General features: G+C 34.0%; 1 protein-coding gene across 13 annotated transcripts in view; it reads right to left on the bottom strand.

Annotated features, from left to right (window-relative positions):
- Nucleotides 1-19,444, bottom strand: part of NAV3 (neuron navigator 3) — a 411,556-nt gene that overhangs the window by 156,021 nt on the left and 236,091 nt on the right. For all 13 annotated transcript variants that reach the window (XM_048047448.2, XM_048047439.2, XM_066993373.1 and 10 more), the window contains exons 4-5: nt 5,588-5,660; nt 1,974-2,151 (exon numbers count right to left, since the gene is read on the bottom strand). In XM_048047448.2, the coding sequence (XP_047903405.1) occupies nt 1,974-2,151; nt 5,588-5,660 (251 nt within the window). The remainder of the gene's footprint in view (nt 1-1,973; nt 2,152-5,587; nt 5,661-19,444) is intronic.

Below are 19,444 nucleotides of genomic sequence, written 5' to 3'. Positions count from 1 at the left end.
TGTATATAAATATAAAGGAGTGAGGTGATATTAGACTCCCAGCATTAAATTAGGAAGTCTAAAGCACACTGATGGAAGTAGAAATCCCGTTAAACCATCCTGGGATGTCATTTTATGAAAGTATGAAAACTGGGATTTTGGACACAGAAAGATTGCCTTTCTCCATAATGAAGTATGTTCATAACAAAGGAGAAGAGGAGAAATAGGCACTGAAGGACCGTGAGATCTTGGAAATTATAATGAAAGAAAAGCTTTATAAAATTCCATCCCCCCTTTGCCGACCGTTCCTGAGCAGACAAAGGACTAGTGTGCAATCGCTGTCTTCCAAATCATAAACAACTGCTTTGCTCCAAGCTTTTTTGGACAAACAGAATTCCTTGCAATAGTGGTGATATACAAAGGAACACGATAACTATTTTTATTAAAAATACACCATGGCTAAATTGGAAAAGCAGAAAATGTTTCAGTTTTACTAAATTCTAAACAAAACCCAATAACCAAAGGTATTTGCATACAGCTGGCTAAGCCCTTGATTCCACTGATTAAAGCAGTGAACACTTCTAGACCCACAATCAAAATATCTTCCTTATGATAGAAAACAACGTCTGATTTCTGAATAACAAGATGTAATGTCCTCTTAAATGTCTTACAGAAAGCAGAAAATCAACTTCAGAAAATGTTCAGAGTGCTTAGAGTCTTCCCGGATGGTGCCGTAATTCCCTACATTACATGTTAATAGCAAACTTCACAGAAAAAGCATTCAAAGAGATTAATTTTCAGAAGCAAAGAAAAAAAAATGCATTTCACATTGTAGTGTCCCAGGCAAATGCAAGTGTATCTTAATTTTTGTATCAAATGAGGTAATCAGAAATGCCACCAAAAACATTTTGCTATAAATTTATTTTTATAACATTCTTAAATTCAAGGCAAAGATTTCTATTGGGCTGAAGTGCAAAAGGTTTACTCAACTGAAGAAATAGGCTGTTTACTATAAACAGGAAAGTGTATTTTAGATGTTAAGGACTCAAGAACCAAAATTTAATTATTGTAGTCTGATACTTTTACTCATGGATTTATCACATTCTAGATATGCAATTGTTAATGAAGTATGCAAAATCTTTTAAACAAGAAAATATTAAATCAAACAAGTACAAACAAGTATTAATACCTACAGAGCAATGTATAAAGTTCTTCATTAAAAATTCACTTTACATAGCCCTATATGAGAATAGTTTTTTTTTTTTTTTTCCTCAGTAAAGTATACTCTGAAAATACTCTTTCCATTTGAATAGAAATTTGTACTTAAACTGATTCTTTTGTCATGGCCAATAGGCAACGACTTTCTGAAAATATTTCTTCAGCTTCAGTCTGAGAGTAATGTAATTCAACAGTTTTCTGTTGAATTTCTTGCTTTACTAACTAAATCTTAAATTGTCCTCTTAAAAGAAACAAAAAACTTCTTCAAAGTAAAAAAAAAAAAAATCAAAAACCACACGAATAGAATTAGGCACTCAAAAACACAATGCATGGGAACAAAAAGATTTTATAATAAATGAAACTATTGTGTCTTTCCTCTATTTTGCCTCCTCATGTGAGGAAAACATGAAAATAATCAGTATTCTAACCTGAAGATGTGCTAACCATCTCTTACTGTGCAAAGGACTGTAGAAACAAATATGAAGAATGCCTTGAAATTAACTAAAAATTGAACTAAATTTAATTGGGAAGGTTTTCTGCACTCACTGTAGCTTTACTCTCAAGAAATGCAAGCTTAACACCAAACAGACACTTAAATAAATATTGTTTTCCTACATCTATTGCAAAAATAACTGGTACAAAAATAACAATTAAAAAAAGCTAGTCTTTTAAGCCTTTTTTAAAGTGAACTATTTTTTTTTTTCACATGAACATCTCCTTTTTGAACAGGCAAATAAAAAGCTTTTACACATAAGAAAATTAACTTTTTAACCTACCTCGACTGCATATCTTGGTGTGTTTTGGACTGGCTGCTTTCAGCTGAAGGTGAAGGGACTTGCTGTTGTAGCTCCACCAAAGACTGATAGTACTGTTGCTGATGATGTTGCTGCTGTTTGTACCGAGACAAACTGAAAAACAGCCCTAAAATGGCTTTCAAATTTCCATTCCTTATTTCTATTAAAAAAAAAAAAAGAGAAATGAGTGAAAACTGTGGTTTTACACTTTCAGCTTTGTAACAGTTTTATACTCAAACATTTATGTACATAAACCTATACATGCTTATGCCTTTCTGCATTTATCTCTACAATTGGGGACATGTTAACTGTCGCTGATACGTTATTGTTTGTTATCTTCAATTATTTGTGTGTCATTGTTGCAAGAAACATATCTCCATAATGTCCACATGATGAGTCAAATGTGCATGGTCATAAAGAAGGTTAAACCTAACCTTATATAATATATATAATCTCAAGTGAATACAGTACACAGACGCAACAAAGTACAAGGATTCTTGGGAAGCAGGGAAACTTCTTTTACAATTAGTAAAATCTGAATTCTTTCTGGCTTTAGGAACACTCCCCTTCTAACTAGTTGCTTTCAATTCCTCTTCTGGATTCTTGGTAAAATTCTGTGCACAGTGGAAGTAAATAATGACTGCTAAAAAAATTGAAAAGAGATGATAACAACCTCGTTCATAAGTCTATATGCATTCACAAGAATTAGTAAGGAACATAAGAGACACAGATTAATGGAAAACAACAATAAAAAGAGGTGACCATAAGGTGTGTGATTACATCTCTGAACTTTCCAGTTACATGATTTTCTAGGTTTATATGTCAGACTGCCAGTACTGATTAATAAAGACTTCAAAACTACAGCTTTCACTTGAGGCTAAAATAGCTTCCCATATGAAATTCTGTTGACTCAAAGTAGCATCCTCATGTATCCCATTCCTTTCTCTTTGTCTTTGCCCAGCCTGAGATAAAGGTTTTAAAAGGCTAATGTTATTCTTTGCTCATAACAGATCTCTGTGTCAGAAAAAGACGACTCAGGGGGCTTTAAATTATCTGCAGCACTTAGGTCTGTTCATATCTTCATTATTAATTTTCTTTGGCACTGGGCTTCTTGTGAAAGGTTTTCATTAGGCCAGTAGACTTGTAACCTAACATTACAATCTTTCTGTCTTTCCTGCAAATCTAAATATTGTGTTGTATGTGCTACATAGCCTTTCTGAGGTAATGTTTAAAACACAGTTTATAAACAAGCACTTTCATATTAATGTATTTTAAACCATATTAATTTCCTTTTAATAAAATTATGTGAAATGTTGATGTATACATGAACAGACCATCAAGCATTGTAGCCCTTAGACTCGATCTTTTCTCAAAAGCAAACACAATCCTGGACTTCACTATGTACTTTGCAAAATAGAAATTTGTTCTGAGTATCCATACTTCCTCTTCTTCCCTGTGAAGATGAAAATTCTAATATGTACTAAACTCTTGTAGGGAAGAGGAGGGGAGTGTTTTACTTAGTAGCAACTGGTTTATTATTTATCATTTGGGTTCTCCAGTACAGATTTTGCAGTCAAGACTGGAAAACAACTTTGGTTCTAGACCTCCTTGCTCAAGTGTTGAAATGAGGTGGGAAACTGGTTGTAAAATCTTTAATCTTTGTTAAGATCATTGTTTACTGTTCCAGAAACTGTCTGAAGGATGCATTAATAAATGACCCAATTTATGTGACAAGACACATTCACCAAAGCCTATTATGAGAAACAGCCTTACCTGTTTCTAAACTTAATTTTAAACATAAATGTGCTGACAAAACACTATGAAGGTAACCTGATAATTTAATGATAAAAAAGCATGCCAGCTTTTCTCAATTCCTTCCCTTCAAGCAAATTGTTCAGGACTGTACGTGCTAGAAATGGTATATTTAAAGGAGTCACACTTCTGTGTCAGTTTGCACTAACGTCACTACAAAGACATTAGATTTATACCGGAGTCACGACTAACTGCAAAACAGCAAAACTTGTTTTAATCTTACGTCAGAACTCAAAGTCTGCCTTATTAAAATTTTGTTTTAAAGATTAATAAAAGTGTTTTTAAAATAGTCCTTGCATTTAAAACTATATAGCAATATTGCTTTTGGTAGTATTTGCACTTAATGCCAAACAGTTGAAGCTTCTATCTTTTAAAAACTATTTTCCAAAGCAAAAAAAAAAGGTATGAATGAAGGCATGTATTACAGAATGCAATCCAATTTTAAGTTTATGAAGTAGAAAGGAAAACAGGTGTTGTATTATGTCATGGTATCAAACAAAGAGTATTGTCATGTAATAAATTTATGCTCTTCACACATCTGATTCTTATTTTGTATGCATGTAAAAATAGTCTTTGCTGAAAAATTGAGTTCTAAACAGCTTTGAGATGAATAGCAACATGTAAATATTCAGTATCCCACCATCATATCTACAGTATATACAGAGGTTCCTTTGAATCAGTTAAGGATCTTTCCATAATTTGAGAAGTATAGAAAAAGAGACAGTACATATGTTATAGTTATGATACACTTCTGTTAAGATACTGGAAAGGTACTAGATGGTGAAGGATGACAATGGTGAGTTAATTGAGTTAATTTTAAAATCAAACACTAGCTATATCATTCAAGATTTTTCTTCTGTGATCTAAAAATCAATGAAATTTACCATCTCTTAAAAAAATATATATATTTTTTTAAAAAATCTTTTAGTTGTAATAAAAATAAAATAAAAAAATAAAAATAAAAATAAAAAAAATAATATAAGGTTGCATCTTGTTAATAACTAAAAGCTTCAGCAGCTACGGAGGTCAAAGGGATTTCGAAGATGCACAGCAGCTTGCAGAACTACTTAATCCTTTACAGGCCAAAATCTTGTATCCATTGTATTAATCTAAAAGATAAAGTATCCACCTGACTTAATTTTATATTAATATGGCAAATATTACATATTAATTAAAAGTATTGGTATTTTAATGGTTTTGATTTTATACTTTTATAAGTGTATCAGGCAAGGACTAATATATTAAAAAAGGTTATAATATAAGCGGCAAGACCATTTGCTCATTCACTTAATACATTATATCAAAATAATGAAATAAATTTCATAGGCATCCTTACAACATTACTACTGGTAATAAATGCTCTTAAAAAATAGTATTCCATGAGTTTACACATCTAAGCAAGATTTTTACACCGATGTTTGTGGTTTTGAAACCCATACACAAACCCATACATGAGAAATGTATACATGGAAAAAACTCTACCTATCTGATATTGTGGAGATAACATGAAAAGATTAATATATTTGAAAATAAAGATATTATTTTAAAATGTGCCTTAGGTTTCATAAACATACTGAATTTCTTGGTTCATTTTCAAGGGAAAATTAAAGGGAAATCTAAATTTTTCTCACACTCTCTCTCTCACTGTAATATAGTAATCTATGTTTGAATTCCACTCAAGACAGCTGCAGTTTGGTATAGAAGTACAAATAATTTGTATTATGAAAATTAATTTTCAGGAAAAAAGAATCCAATTATTTGTTCTGATGATCTGCTTCTCTTACCTTCCGCAGAAAGACCTTGGACATTTACGCCTCTGGCTGCCAGAAAGCTAAGGCAAACATCAACATTCTCAATCTGCAATATGAACAGAAATAACAAGCAGCATAAGACTATTTGACAAAATGTACTGAAGTAAAAATGTAGGGAGAAAAAAAAAAAAAAAAAGAAACAGCCCAGGAATGAATACTTTACATTCATCGCATACTACAGCTCTTTACCAAAGTTTAGCAAGAATGATTACTCCTAATTGGGGAACTGATATAAAGCGTTCATTGTCCACTTTGGTGCTTAAAAACAATTCATAAATGCCCAATCCAGAATGGCATGCTGGCAAATCAGCAACCCACCTACTTAACATAAAACTGGATTTGATACACTACAAAGGAACAGCAATGAAAGCATCCATACGGGACACTGAATATATGTCTGGAGATGTGGGTGACTGAGTGAGCTGAAAAAATGAAAGTAAAAACATCCAACAAATGTTTTAGCAAAAGTATTTCATTGGAATGATGTAGAATTTTGTGAAAATGATGTCACAGTGATCTCTTATTCTCTATTTTTGTCCTTCAAATCTCATGCTAAAAAATTTTAATTTAATTAAAGTTTATGATACCCTGAAAAGTGCTCACTTAGTAAAGGACATGTTGCACTACTGCTGATGGTTTAGAATAATTTTACAGTTGCTACAGACAGCTTTAGGGAAGAGCAGAAAAAAATGTAGCCTAAATATAGACCAATAAAAGGATCACAATTCTGCCTGTACAATGACTAGTCACAGCATTAAATTAACTCTTTTTATGTTTCTATTTTTCAGTTTAGGGAGCCAGAATGTTCCAAAAAATTCATTTAAATTACTGTCCCTTCCTGCTTTCCCCCTCCCTCCCAGGTTCTATGAAGCAAATATAAATGTAACATCTTTCAATTAACAACTTTGTATGTCAAAAAATGTTCCTATCAACACAAAATAATGGTGTGTAAAGAGATGTCCTATGTCAAGTGGCTTCAACAGACATGATTTTAAATTACATTTTTTTAGATCGACAGATACTTTTAAGGCAATTTGACTACTCGCACACATACAAAAAATTAACAATATAATTTAAATGCCTATTTTCATTGAAAAATATTAAAAGAAATAAGGAAAATTCAGCACCAAAACCATAAACCTGGAGTAGATCAAGTCCAAGCACTTAATTTTATTTGAATGTTTACACATTTTACAAAACTTCATATGAGCAGCTTTCGACCCTTATAACATGAGGGGTAAATTCATTCCTGGAATGAAAACTCCTTTTTTGTTGACAGTATCTTTTCTATGCTGAGAGGAGGGCGTAACTATTATTGTCTTTGTATGATTGCAGTTCTGCCTTTATTCTTAGCAAATATTAGTAGCTAAAAGGAATAGAAACATTCGTTTTACTACTGACCCTAGAAGTATATATTATGAGTTTACACAGACTTTCTTGACCCGCAGGTAGTTTTTATAGACATATAAGCATCTACAAAACTTTTAGATATGAGCTTGTTAAGCACAATAAACTCCAGTAGCAACAACATCTTTTAAAAAGTCTTCTCCTACACTTATTTAACTGTTTTTAAGAACACGTTACTATATATAGGGAACGATAAACAATCTCTCTCCTAAATCAATTAAAAAAAAATACAACTCTGCAGCTAACTCTTATTAAAGTTACTGCTAAGTTGGGGTTCACAATTAAGCTTTCATAAATCAGTTTGGCTGGTGTCACCAATCTGTGTATCTGTGAAAGTGGTATAACCATTCCTCTAAATCAATTAGATTACTCCAGCTCAGCTCTGGCCAAGCACTGTACTTACAGATACTCAGGCATTAACTATCATTTTCTTAAATGTTTATGTAGCTGCACATCATGATAAATAAATAGATAAATAAATAGATAAATAAACCAGGTCATTTCATAAGAGATAGTGATGTGACACAGCCAAGTGAGTTGAAAGTTGGCTGCAGCTAAAATGGGATGATCTGCTTCTTCCTCACCTCCTCCTCCCAGGCGTGGGGCCTTGCTGCTGCCACCTCGTCTGGCTTCAACACTTCTCTGAGCACACTGGGAGCTGGCTCAGTGCAGAAAACTCACCCAGCAAAACAGGCAATCTTATTTTAGTCACTCCGGTTTCCTATGCAGTCACATGAGCACAGGAGTCAGTGGAGGACAGGGTGTGTCCAAGCCTGAGAAAGGCATGATTTGGGAGAGGATGTGGAAGATGGGGAGGAGGGAAAGGGAGATTGAGCCACTCCTGAGGGCAACAGCAAGGAATTGGGCTGGCTCTGTCCTGACCTCCAACTACACACCTGGATCAGCCATGAAAATAAAGAACACAATGAGAATATCTGTACTTGACCTTTAAACAATGTCAACTACAGAAGAAACCAATTCAAATGGAAATTTTCCTGTCCCGAAGAATTTAACAGAAATTAAGTTTTGTTTGGATATAAGCTGTATAACTTAGACCCTCTCTGAACTTTCAAATCAACTTTAATGTAGAACTTCAAACTATTACTACTACTTTGAAACTACTTCAAAGATGGGAAATTTTGTTCTGACACTAAGTACTAGAAGCTAAAGGGGAAAAAAACAAAAACAGACTGAAGTAAGTAATGCTCACCTCCAAATAACCAAATCAATACTTCCTAGCAGATCTCTTAGAATAACCAAGGCATTTTTCATAATGGGCATGTGTTCTCTGCAGTAATTCAGGAGGCCATCGCTATAAAAAACACCTAATTTGATAAGGCCCACTTAAACCTTTAAGTGCTATGAAAACATCTCAATATCTACCTGAAATACTAAATATTTAGAAAATAATAAGCCTAAGTCTTAACATACATTTCAAATGAAAAATAATAAAAATTAATTATCTTATAGAAATGGTGCCTGGTTATTTTACGTGTATACATCTACTTGTACATGTCTTTGAAATCACATCTCTTAAACTTGCAGACAAATCAAGTCATTACTATTAACACCAATGACTTAATATACTGCAGAACTACAAAGAAAATTCTGTTTTGCTTCATGGTTCACCAAGAGATCTGCAACACAAACCTTAAGTCCAAAGTCATTCCTGTTGGTGGTGCTGCATGAATTAATAACAGAGGCCAACTTTCAGACAATAGACTGTGGCTGCAGTGTTAGCTTTATAATAAAGTCTTGTTCTGGCTTGTGAATTGAGCGTTTGGTGTGGCAACTCACAGCCACATAATACACAGAAAATATCAGAACATAACTCTTACAGTCATTTTTCTGATAATAACTGCAGTTACTATAAAACTCTCAGGAACTGTTAGAAGATTCAATAAGACATCCATTAATACATTTGTGGGTTATTTTCACTTTCTTTCCTTTCCAGTCTAGAAGTTAGCCTTAAAGTTGTCCCATTTTGAAGCTTTCAGTGTGTCTATAAACATTGCTTTAATTACCTACTTCTTGCCTTGGCAAACCGCAGTTATTCTTTGAACTCAAACCCTAGCAGCCCCAAACACTTTTTATTCAAACTTACCAACAGATGAGAGTAATTTTTCAATTACAAAAGCTCTAAGAGATTTCAAGCAGTTTCTACTCCTCAATACTGTTTCAATCAAGAGTGGTATGAATCCCTGAAGCCCATGTTTATTTAAGTAGTTAGTGGTGGCATTATTATACACTGGGGTAAACTCTTACAAGTGCTAACACTGCATATATAGAAATCTACCTGCTTAAACATTAAGGACTAAGGATTTTGCTTTGTAATACTTCATGTAGACGCCAGACAAATTTTATGAAATATGCCCACAATTTTGTAATGAATTTTACTTTCAAACAGCACAAGTTCACAACAGAGGTGATGTTTCCCATTAACATGAACAGTATCATAAGAAATACAAAGTGTTGTAGCAGATGCAGTTTGCTTCAGTACATAAATCAGGATACACAGATCCCAAATCTTACATATCAAGACACAGAAAGTGAATCAAATTTGCTTGTATTGATAAGAACATAGCTTGTATTGCTTAATTGCTAAGAACGTACTGCTGCTGAAATCACATCACTGTTACTCACAAATATTATTTGTTTCAAATCACTTAGTTTATACTAAAGGTTCAAAAGACTGAAAGAAATGAAGTGTGTTGAATAACAGATTTGCCACATTAAAAATATTAAAACCTAAAAATGGAATAATTAAATAATTAATGATATAATACATCTTCATTGCCATGTAGGTATTTGTCCACCTAGCTATTCAAATAAAAATGTTGAAAGCCAATCAATATTACACGAGACTGCTTGTCAGAGGTAAACAAAGACTATCATCTCTAATAATATAACCATTTCCTTATCAAAACTGAAGAATAATTTATCCTATTCTGAAATGTAGTTCCAGCTTCATGGGTGCAAGTAAACTCAGCTAAGAGGATGATAATTTAGGAATTTAGATTTGTAGGCATCATCAGATAACATCATTTGATACTTATTAAATTAAGCCTACTGAATTATGCTTTTTAAGTATTAAGCTGCTTGTGTAAATCAAATCCTTTTAATGTTGTTCGTACACATAACCTTGTGAAAAATGCATCTGAAATACTTACACCATAAATAGTAGCGAGTCCCAAGATATTTCTACACCCACATTTTAGGGGATTATATTTAAAACAATTATGTACAAATAAGCAGCAATATCACAACTGCAACACTATTATTACATTATATGGCATACAAAGAAGATACATTGCAAAACTACTGTAACATATTACATGCTGTAGTTGTGGGTAATCTGCTTTTGACTGGTAGCTTTTTGAATTTTTACTGACTGAAATAAATCACTAAACCAGACTGTGGGACTTGCATGTAGATAAACAGTAGTACTTAATACCCAGCAGTCTGCAGACTTACAGGAAGAGCTCATTTGTGGGATTGTACTCACCAGTGACTCAACATATAGAATATGTCTATTTTTTTTAATAATTATTTCTGCTGTTTCCAAGACTAGCTTTCATCTCTTTTGTCTGGCAGACAACACTTTCTTCACTTCCAAGCATCAATTTAATTGTGGGCTACTCAGAAGACAAGTAATGATGACTAATACAGCATGATGTTCTTCTGTATTTGTAAGAAGCTCTGAAAAATATCTTGGCTTGACTAATTTTTTTCTTGTTGACTTTATGACAGCATAGTTTATGAGAACATACAGACGTATATGTGAGTTGAGATTTGTCTAGTTCTGGCAGGATTAGTTCTGAAGAACAGAACACGCTCTACACATATATGCTTCTAAATTTCTCTTGATTATTTTGGAATCAAATGTAAAACTGTAATTTCTGTCAGCACATCATTCTGCACTATCTTCCATAGCTCTGTATGTGTTTTGACATTCTGAACCACAATGTAAAGCCCCAAATAAAACCTGGTAAAAGGTTTGCTTTGTAAAAATTTCACCAATGTTTCTGATGGCTGATTTTTTTATTTTATTTTTTTTAATGAATATTGAATAGACGTCCTTTGGGATTAGAACTATGGCATGAGATATTCTTCAAATCCACTTCACCAGCAAGATTTATTCTTAAATAATTTCCCTAGAGTATTAATCTGATTTGAGAGCTGTATTTCACTCTTTCACTTTCATATGAATGTTCATCACTAAGATGAGCAGGAGGTTAATGGATTTAAATGAATTAAAAAGCAGAAAATTATGCATTTTTACCACACAGTGCATTCTCATTCAAGTTCTGTAGTGCTAGTAGAATCAAAACCAAATAAAAACACAAATCAGGAATTAAAGATAGCATACTGGCCTCTAAATATTCACAATACATAGCCTGTATAAAATGAATAAAATGAAAAATGGAAGAGCAGATCTTATTTGTGTTTCTGACTTTCACATGGACACAAGGACAGAGAAATACTACCTTTAGAGTTCTGGCTACTGGTTTAGTCTTAGCTCTGGTCTTAACTGTGGATTCTAAAAAGTACAGAGATTCAGGCAAGCAACCGAGACATGTTCGTGTGTGGATAAAAGCATTTCTTGTGCACATTTTGGAGCCAGGAAGACTATGAAACTGTCCATGTAGACTTAGTTATACGGAATGACTTGGAAGAAATGGAAAAATATTTCCAGGTACGTGGCCTAAACTCTCATCCTCACTCGCATAATGGGGAGCAGTATGAGACTAGGTCACGTACATTCTCACATATACATATTAAAAGCAAAAACAAACAAACAAACAAAAACTCCACTACCTGGAATATCTACTTTTTGGCAAAATTTATGATTTTGAATAGCCTGCTACACCTAAAGCTGTTGTCAGAGATTAAGAAAGACAAGTTTATTTCAGTTTCTGTTCATTGTTGACTCATGCATTGCACACAGTGCAACTTGGGCCCAAACACACATTCCTGCTAGCCAGTTTACTCCGAGGAGGTTCTGCTGAAGCCAACAGCATCATCCTAGATTAAAACTGGTACGGCAAAATGGATTACCCAGTCCAATATCTTCATCCATCTGCCTATCCATTCTTTAAATGCCACATTTTCAATAGTGTTTGGGAGTCTGGGTGATTCTTAAATGATGACAGAAATAATATTTGGCATTGAGAACCCTCTTTTGTTCTTCACTTGAAAACAGACGTTTAGCACACTTCAAGTTCTTCTCACCTCTTCAGAAAAAGAAAATTTTTAGAAAAATTTTCAAAGGTTAATACAATTAAAATATAAAAACTCCCTAATGATTTTGCATTGTATATATTTTGTGAGACAAAATGTACCTGATTCAGAAAAAAAATAAGAAATATTTATTAATTGTAAAATATGGTAATTATTTAGAAAAGTACCAATCAGTAACCTAAGTCATCAAAAGAAACACCTTCTATGCCATGCATTCATTACATTCAGTTTGGCACTGTTGATGATTTACCTGTATTCTGAGAAGAGTTGTCATGAAATCGTATTTGAAATATTTGTATAGGATTTTCACTACACTGTTATGTTATCCACAATAGGTGAATAGGTGATTCCTATGTGTTCCAAAGGGGAGGGTCTTGTTACAGAAACATTATTATTGTTGTTGTTGTTATTGTTATTATTACTATTATTATTATTATTATTATTCAGATTTATCTCTACTAGAACTGGAACTAAAAAATAGTGTCTAAGACTTTCAAAGGGTCCAACGGGAAATAAACTCTTATGGTCTCATTTTACAAGTATTATAGTCATACTATAGTAAGCAAACTGGTTTCTTTTGATATTGCACAAGTTAAACTAGTTTAACACATCTGAATACAAGCCATCTGCTTTCTTGACTCTTACATTTACAGTTGGGCATGCTTATCAACATATTTATGTGTTAATATATTCATAATAAAAGATCTTGATTCTTGAGCAGGACTATCTGAAAGTCTTACATTTTTATCAAGATTCCCTGTAAAGAAACTGCATACACTATTATCTGTAAAGAAAAAGACGTTTTTTACTACTACTACTACTCGGTATGGGACAGTCTGAAGAGCTGAGAATACACCCAAACACTTCCAAATCCTGATGGAAATGGGATGGGAATAAATGTGGCCTGCAGTAACAGGAAACTTACACTGACCCTACTGAGGAACCTCTTTAGTTTCATATTTGTAGTCTCTGTGCAAGATGCTGGTATGGCAGGCTGAATGTGGCACTGTCACCTTGACCTATGACTACTCAGACCTGATTAAATTTGCCATGAAGTCTTGGTTCACCTTGAGGGTGAAGCCAAATGAAATGAGGGAAACTTGAAGAAAGGGAAAATTGTGAGATAAGCAAACTCTCCAGTAAAATCTGCAGAAATGCAAAGAAGAGAAGAGACTAAAAAGTTACATTATTTCTTTTTCTGATTGTTTATTTCCCATGAGCTTTTAACGTGATAGCTTATTATGATATTTTTTTTGTAACTGTACTGGAAGGCAATGTCAAGTTTCACTGGGTGGTGTAAATTTGAAAACCCACCCTAGTAAAACAGGTGTTAGTAGTCCTGCTGGGAGATATTAAGTGTGTTCTGCTGACTTGCTGTTGTACGTGGCCGGTTACCTCACCCAGATGCAAGGGACATTCCATTTTTCTGTGGAAATTATAATACATTTCAGGGTGTTAAGCAAAATCCACTGACACGCACATAGATTCAGCTTAAATTTTCTAACAAACTCCTAATTACTTGCAGTATAAAAATCTAAGGATCATTTAATGAAAATAAGTATCAGTGTACTATGTAACAGCAGTCCAAAAACTGTTCCAAACTCAGCACTGACCATAAATGCAAATTAAAAAATGATTTACTGGAGGCATTTGAGGAAAATTTTACCTTGGAGGATAATAACTATTGGTATGTAGAAGGCCTCCCAGGCAAAAATATTTTAGGAAATGATTCCGGAGTTATTTAATTTTAGTTTTTTGTTTTGTTTTGTTTTGTTTTCAGAAAAGGATGATGGTGTTATTTAAAACTGTAATACCTTCCACTTCCTTTTTCCAACAAATATGAAGAAACACGCACACCAAATTCTTCCAGCATGCACTCCAAACACAAAATATGAACAGTAAATTCAGAAATGCAAAGCAAGTTAACTTCCCAAATACTTGGAAAATTCAACATACATATGTACTGACATGCTGATGAAAGAATGTATGAGGTCACTATTAAGGTTAGAGTATGAGCTGGGGTGTGTATTGGTTTTAAGAAAATGCAACAGTGAGAAACAGATTCTTTTTGGCACATATTATTGTCAATCCTGTCAGGAACATGAAAGTGACAGCTGGTGTGGCAGATATTTTACCTAGTCCCTAATCTGGTGCTTGGAAAACTTGGAGTGAAGGAGAGGTAGTCTCTGTGATGTCAAATGCAATTTTTTTGGCGTGTGTGTGTATTGTATGTATTTGTATATGCCAACAAAGAACAAAGTCAATGAACAATTCAGTTACTCTCAATAAAAGTTTAAATTCTAATCATAATTTTAAGATAGCCAAACAGATGATTATGAACATCATCTTGACATTCTTACATTAAAACAAACCTTAGAGACCCCCAAAAAACAATTAACAGAATACAGACTTTTACTCTGCTTATCTCCAGTGGTGCATTCTTGCTTTTCTCATCTTTTCTTACCCATTCTTTTTTCTGTGTGTTATCTTACATTTGCTCTACCTTGTTCTTTACAACGGTCTCTAGAGCAGACATTGTAAAACACAAAATACAACAATGATCATTTCTAAAGTGATTTTGTGCAGCTATTATAGAATTTTTGAGAAGTAAGTGTTGAATTTTTGATTGGAATACAGTGCTGGACTTGGCCCTGAATAAAGTCCTGGCTCTGGATTCAGAAAACCATGAAAGTATTTCAGCATCTTGCATGAATTTTTTAGAAAACTAAAATATGATTCTACGGCAGCCTGGATCAAAAGAAAAGACTAGGCAAAAAAATCTCTTCTGAAGTCTCAAAGTAACTCCCTACTTTAGTGCTCTCATCTCCGCAGGCCATGAACTCTGTGAAAGACCCCTACACATGCACTAAGAACACAAAATTGAAGATAAATGCTACCCCTGGAGGACATTTTTTTAAGGCAGCAATAAAAGGGACTCTGTTTAAACACAGTGTTTTGTAAAGCAATGCATCACTCTAGTGAGTCTGTCTACCATCTTTTTTTTAGTTATGCAATGCTTCTGAGTCAGCAAGGTACCAATGTCTAAATATTTATGGAGCGTGGCAGCTTCAGAAAATTAGAGGGCAACATGAAAATGCACACTTCTTTAAAACAGAGTAGTTTTTCTCCATTAGGTCAAAAGAGAGTCTACAACAGGGCATTCATTTACCAGACTTAATTAAACCTTTGAAAGCATTCCAGTTCTCTCCTTCTCCACAATTTAGTATATAGCAACTTCATTTAGCTCTTAAAAAAAAAAAAAAAAAGGCTTTTAGAAGTAAGGGTAATTACAAGCAGTGACAGAATGAATTCTTTAAAAGATAAGTAAACAGATAAACTATGGGGTATTTCAATGAATCTCTTGAATTTTGTAAATGAAGTCCATCCCGATGCACTTCATGCTTTCAGACTACACCTCACTCTTGAGTACAGCAGAAGCCATAATGCTACAGCAAGTGTGGGAAAGGCACCAATTTCCTCTCCTTCTGGCCTTTTGATTTTATAAACATTCTCATGTTTTTCTTAATTAGATATATTTTGCATATTACCCTGAAAAATATTTATAGAAGATTGATCTCATCAGAAGAAAATTGATAAAAATACTTGTTATTAACAAACTCTAAAAGTACAGAACAGTGGTTTCACTTGATCTGAAGCTATATGGTCTTACTGCTGGAACTTAAAGTCCTTGGGAAATTACATGCATGTGAGAACATAAGTCGCTGATTTTCCTTTATGTTTAGTCTTCATTTTACTGACTCAAATTGATCTAAACCTTATGGAAAAGAAAACTCAAAAGAAACAAAATCAAAGATGAATTGTTGTCACAGGTTATTAAAGGTATTAGAATTAAATCAGAAATCACTAAAAACTATGTGGTTTTATCTCTATGCTGCCTAGTGTTAAAAAAAAAATAAAATATGAAGGATTCAAGCTTTCACTTTGGCTAGTGCACCTGCACATTGTATTTTATACCATGCTTAGCATGATATAAAAAGAAATATTGGGACTGAATATATTTTAATATTATGCTCATAAGCAGCCTACTTAGCTATCTGCCGATTCAGTGTATGACCAAACCAAAGAGAAGCATTTTCCAAATTCTTCACAAGATCTTGTGTCTAGATGCTCAGTCAAGGAAAATGAAAGCACCTGGATCCACAAAAGACAATGGGATATCTGCTCTTACATTTAACAGGACCAGGATTTTTCTTGAATTCTTAGCTAAATGTTATAATACAAACATCAGAAGTGCTTGAGCCTGTAAAACGAGGTCTGAACAGACACTTTGCTTGTTCTTTCACTTCCAGTTGTAGCCAATTAAGTATCAAGTGTACGAGGAAGCAGTGTTTTAAATAGTTATCCAAGTGTTTGCAAGTTCCAAAATACAGACAGTATTATTTGAAAAACAAGCATTTACTGAGCTTTGGAGGAGCCATATATCTTCTAATAAGTTAATTTATACAATGTAACAATATAAATCTTTCAAAACTGTTTACGCTAAGAAATTCAAATGGAAGCCTTATATACACAAGAACTGTGAAGACACCCTGGCACATATGTTTGCTGTGGGCTGTTGCTGCTGATCTGTCTATAAACTGAAAGCTTATACAAAAAAAACAATTTAAAGTCATTACTGGGAGGAATTACTGAAAAAGTCTGAGAATGACAGACCAAAGAGCTCACAAGACTGGGATGTTGGTGAGCTGACTATGTGTGCAGTTAGAATACATAGAACTGTTGCTGTTTAACTTCATGAGCTATTATTTATTTCACATGCAAATAGGTCTCAGCACTCAAGTGTGGAAACCCTGGGACAAAGAAAATTCTTGTGGTATTTTTCCCTAGAGGGAAATGCCATTGGTATGCTCCCATTGTAATTCCAAATAAACTCAGAGAAATCAAGAGGTATGAATAATTCAAACAAGGTTCCAATTAGCCAACAATACAAGCCTAAACAAAGCATATTCCAATTATTATAGAATTAAAGATGGCCAAAAGCTAGAAGCTAAAATAGAAGCACATTTATACTTCAGGAAGACCTCTCAGATTCAACTTTTGGGGCTTTACAGGTTTGATTCTGGTCAGGATACCACCAGAAAGAACTGCTAAGAACTGCATATGTAAACATATAATCTAACTTGATATCAGCTCTTCAAAAAGCAGAAGTGATTTGTGATCAGTTTGTGAGGCTGAATACAATCAAGTCCTAAAAAAAATGTATTTTGGACTGACTCTGAAATTGAACACTGCTTGGACAAATTCATATCTGGATACTGGGCTAACTTAAAGTAAGTTCAACTTAAAACAAGTATAGCTCTGACTTATGTCATATGATCATCTGTTGATCATATGGTCAGCAGATTCCTCGGACTAGGAGTGTTTTAAATAATTCCTGCACATCAGAAAGCTGCCAAATAGATTACTGTATTTATGCTATTTATTTATACTGAAACAAAACTGGTTGTACTGTATTCTAATGATTTGTGTATTAAGTTTCTGGTCACAGTGGATTTAAACAGAGAAGTTACACACACACACACACAAAAAAAAGATTGTGTTAATATTTTAATTAAGCTGATCAAGAGCCTTTACATGAAAAGGGATTAGTTAATGCTGCTGAAATAAGCAGCCTTTGTGATGTCTTGCCTGTTCTACTTCTAGCCAACTTAAGCCAATTACTAAAGCCAATTTACCTTTGTGTACCTTAACAGTATTGCCTGTAAGAGGGTCATGAGCTGTCATACTGTAATAGTTTGTATTCAGAATTAACATCAGTATTTAAGTCAAGTTCACTAACAAGTGTTCACCAAACACAGAGATTCACCTTCCTGATGGTATTTCAAGCTATTTCAGACTGGTCACATCCGTAGGCTCCTGACAGCCAGGGACTGGGTAAAGTGGGTTTGCAGAGCACTGAGTACAATTAATGAATGAAATATGCCTACTCTGCGTCTAGTCCCATGGCTGCGTACACAACTATAGGAGAAAAAAACTTATCCATTTATTTATTTATATTTCTGAGAAATCCAGCATGCTTCACTTCATGGAATAAATAATGATCACAATGGTGCATAAATGCATACTGAAAAAGCAAGCAGAGAATCTCCTGCTTCTAATCTCCATAATACAATTACTGCAGATTCTGGGGAAAGAGGATGGGAATGGACCAAACAGATTTGGCAAGGTCACTTGTTCTCCCTAAAATATTTCTCACATTGGCACTGTCAGAGAGGGAATATTGACCCCTGATGGACCACAGCTCTGATGCAGCAGTTCCCATGTGCCAGTCATAAGGCATTGGGAAAAGACTTTAGGTGGACAGGATTTGCAACAGAGTTCAAAGAATAGCGTACTCTGTGGGTATAACTACTGCCTAATAAAAGAGCAAAGTTAGATGGGTTAGTGCGCATATAGGTCATGGTGCTCCAAAATGGTGAGTCTGTAAAGGACATCACAAAATCAAGTAGATTGGGCTTTCCATGAAATAGGCTAGCAGTTCGGTACAGCAGATGTAGGCAGCTCCTTTCAAGGAAAGATCAAGAGCAGAGTGAGAAAATACATCTGGACTGATCATATTAGTTTTATTATCCAACTTCTTTCTGTTCTTTCCGTTAAATTTCGAACATTGTAATCATATTATATTCTGGAAGTAATGCAATATTGCTGAAAAAACTTTATCTGGCATCAAGTTTTTGGTGTTTTATTCTCCAGCAGAAGAGCAGGAGGATGTTGTCAAGCTTTTTGTACAACTGCAAGACAGTATAGTTTTTATTATCATGTTGATTTGTAATGAACACACTATCTCATTAAGACATTCTATGGTACTTTATTTACCTTCCTTTCTTGCAGCCTCACTGCTATAGTATCAAGCTTTGAAATACTGGGTATGTGTAGCTTCAACAAGATGATTCAGTATGGTTATCTAGGCATGATATAATACATGATAACTCCAAAAGCATGACAATTTTTTGGATAGTGTTTACAGTAATTTTAAGCATGTGAGAAGGTGAGTGTGCTTTCTTCCTCCCTTCCCGCAACCAAATTCACAATTCAAACTCTGTTCCACCTCAACAATGCTAGTTAAAATCCCTTTCCTTTTCCATTCATTAAAATGGAAGTCACAACTTGCTTTCTGGTACTCCCTGCTTTTTTACGCATTACATCACCAACAGCATTTTA

The sequence above is a fragment of the Anser cygnoides genome, chromosome 1 (assembly GCF_040182565.1).
Source record: "Anser cygnoides isolate HZ-2024a breed goose chromosome 1, Taihu_goose_T2T_genome, whole genome shotgun sequence".
NCBI classification, from domain to species: domain Eukaryota; kingdom Metazoa; phylum Chordata; class Aves; order Anseriformes; family Anatidae; genus Anser; species Anser cygnoides.
The sequence above is the reverse complement of the archived record's forward strand: the minus strand, read 5'-3'. Positions and strand labels throughout refer to the sequence as shown.